Raw genomic sequence first — 1,118 nt, 5'->3', positions numbered from 1 at the left:
CTGCAGCTGAAGCAGACTCCAGCAGATGACAACCCAATCTTTTTTCCCACTGACTCCGAGTACGACTGGCTGATGGCAAAGATTTTTGTCAGAAGTGCAGATTTCAGTGAGCACCAGCTCAACGTTCACCTGCTGCGCACTCACCTGCTGGCCGAAGTTTTTGCAGTGTCGCTGCTGCGCAACGTGCCCATGATCCATCCGCTGTACAAGGTAAGTGAAGCTTTGGTGTGCATATATTCACACTGCTAAATGATGTAGAAGCATCAAGATTCCTTAGTTTGCAATTAACAAATTACTTTATTCGTTCATAATAGACGGTTGGTGGCACACCAATACACAGAAACAGCTAATATACATATATAACATGTCAGAAATGTCAATGTCCAATGTCGGATAAAACAGAACGCACAAAATGCAATTTCAATTTACTGTGTTGCTAACGGATCTCCCTGTTTTCTTTAGCTGCTCATTCCTCACACTCGCTACACTCTGCAGATCAACTACTTGGCTCGGCTTCTTCTCATATCTGAGACTGGAGTTTTTACTCAGGTATGAAAAGACCAACACATTCTGCAGAGCATTACCTAAACAATGTATTATTTTTATTTTTTTAAATTCAGTATCATGTAGCATATTGATCTGACTGTGGTCTGACTCTTTCTCAGTTTGCAGCTTCTGGTGGAGAGGCAATGATGACAATCCTGAAGAGATCTCTGTCCGAGATGACCTACACATCCCTCTGTATACCAGATGACATCGCAGAGCGAGGAGTGGAGGATGTGCCGAACTTCTTCTACAGAGATGATGGACTCAAGCTGTGGGATGCCATCCACAAGTACTGTAGAGAGTTTTCCCTTTGCATTATATTGAAAACTAATGTGATATTGATGCAAAAAACATGGATGTTTTAGATACTTTAGTTACTATAGTTACTATAATTACACCTTGTTGGTTTTTTTCAGAATATGTATCTTAGAGTTGGGTGTGACAAAAGAAATTTGATGTGATATTCATGAGAACAGGACAGATGAGCTGTTCAACACAACCAGTACACATCTGTGTTAATGAAACGGCTCCTCATAGGAAAGCAAACCCGAGAATACAAAACTAGAATTATA

At 40.7% G+C, this 1,118-nt stretch overlaps 1 protein-coding gene across 1 annotated transcript in view; it reads left to right on the top strand.

The window, feature by feature from the left end:
* LOC103361198 (hydroperoxide isomerase ALOXE3) overlaps positions 1-1,118 on the top strand; it is an 8,683-nt gene that overhangs the window by 3,419 nt on the left and 4,146 nt on the right. The window contains 3 exon segments of the mRNA XM_008287227.1: positions 1-210; positions 463-549; positions 666-835. The exon segment at positions 1-210 is cut by the window's left edge and continues 33 nt beyond it. Coding sequence (XP_008285449.1) covers positions 1-210; positions 463-549; positions 666-835 — 467 coding nt within the window.

Source organism: Stegastes partitus, unplaced genomic scaffold (genome assembly GCF_000690725.1).
Source record: "Stegastes partitus isolate 25-593 unplaced genomic scaffold, Stegastes_partitus-1.0.2 Scaffold11, whole genome shotgun sequence".
NCBI lineage: Eukaryota > Metazoa > Chordata > Actinopteri > Pomacentridae > Stegastes > Stegastes partitus.
Note: the sequence above shows the minus strand (reverse complement) of the source record. Positions and strands in the feature narration are given on the sequence as shown.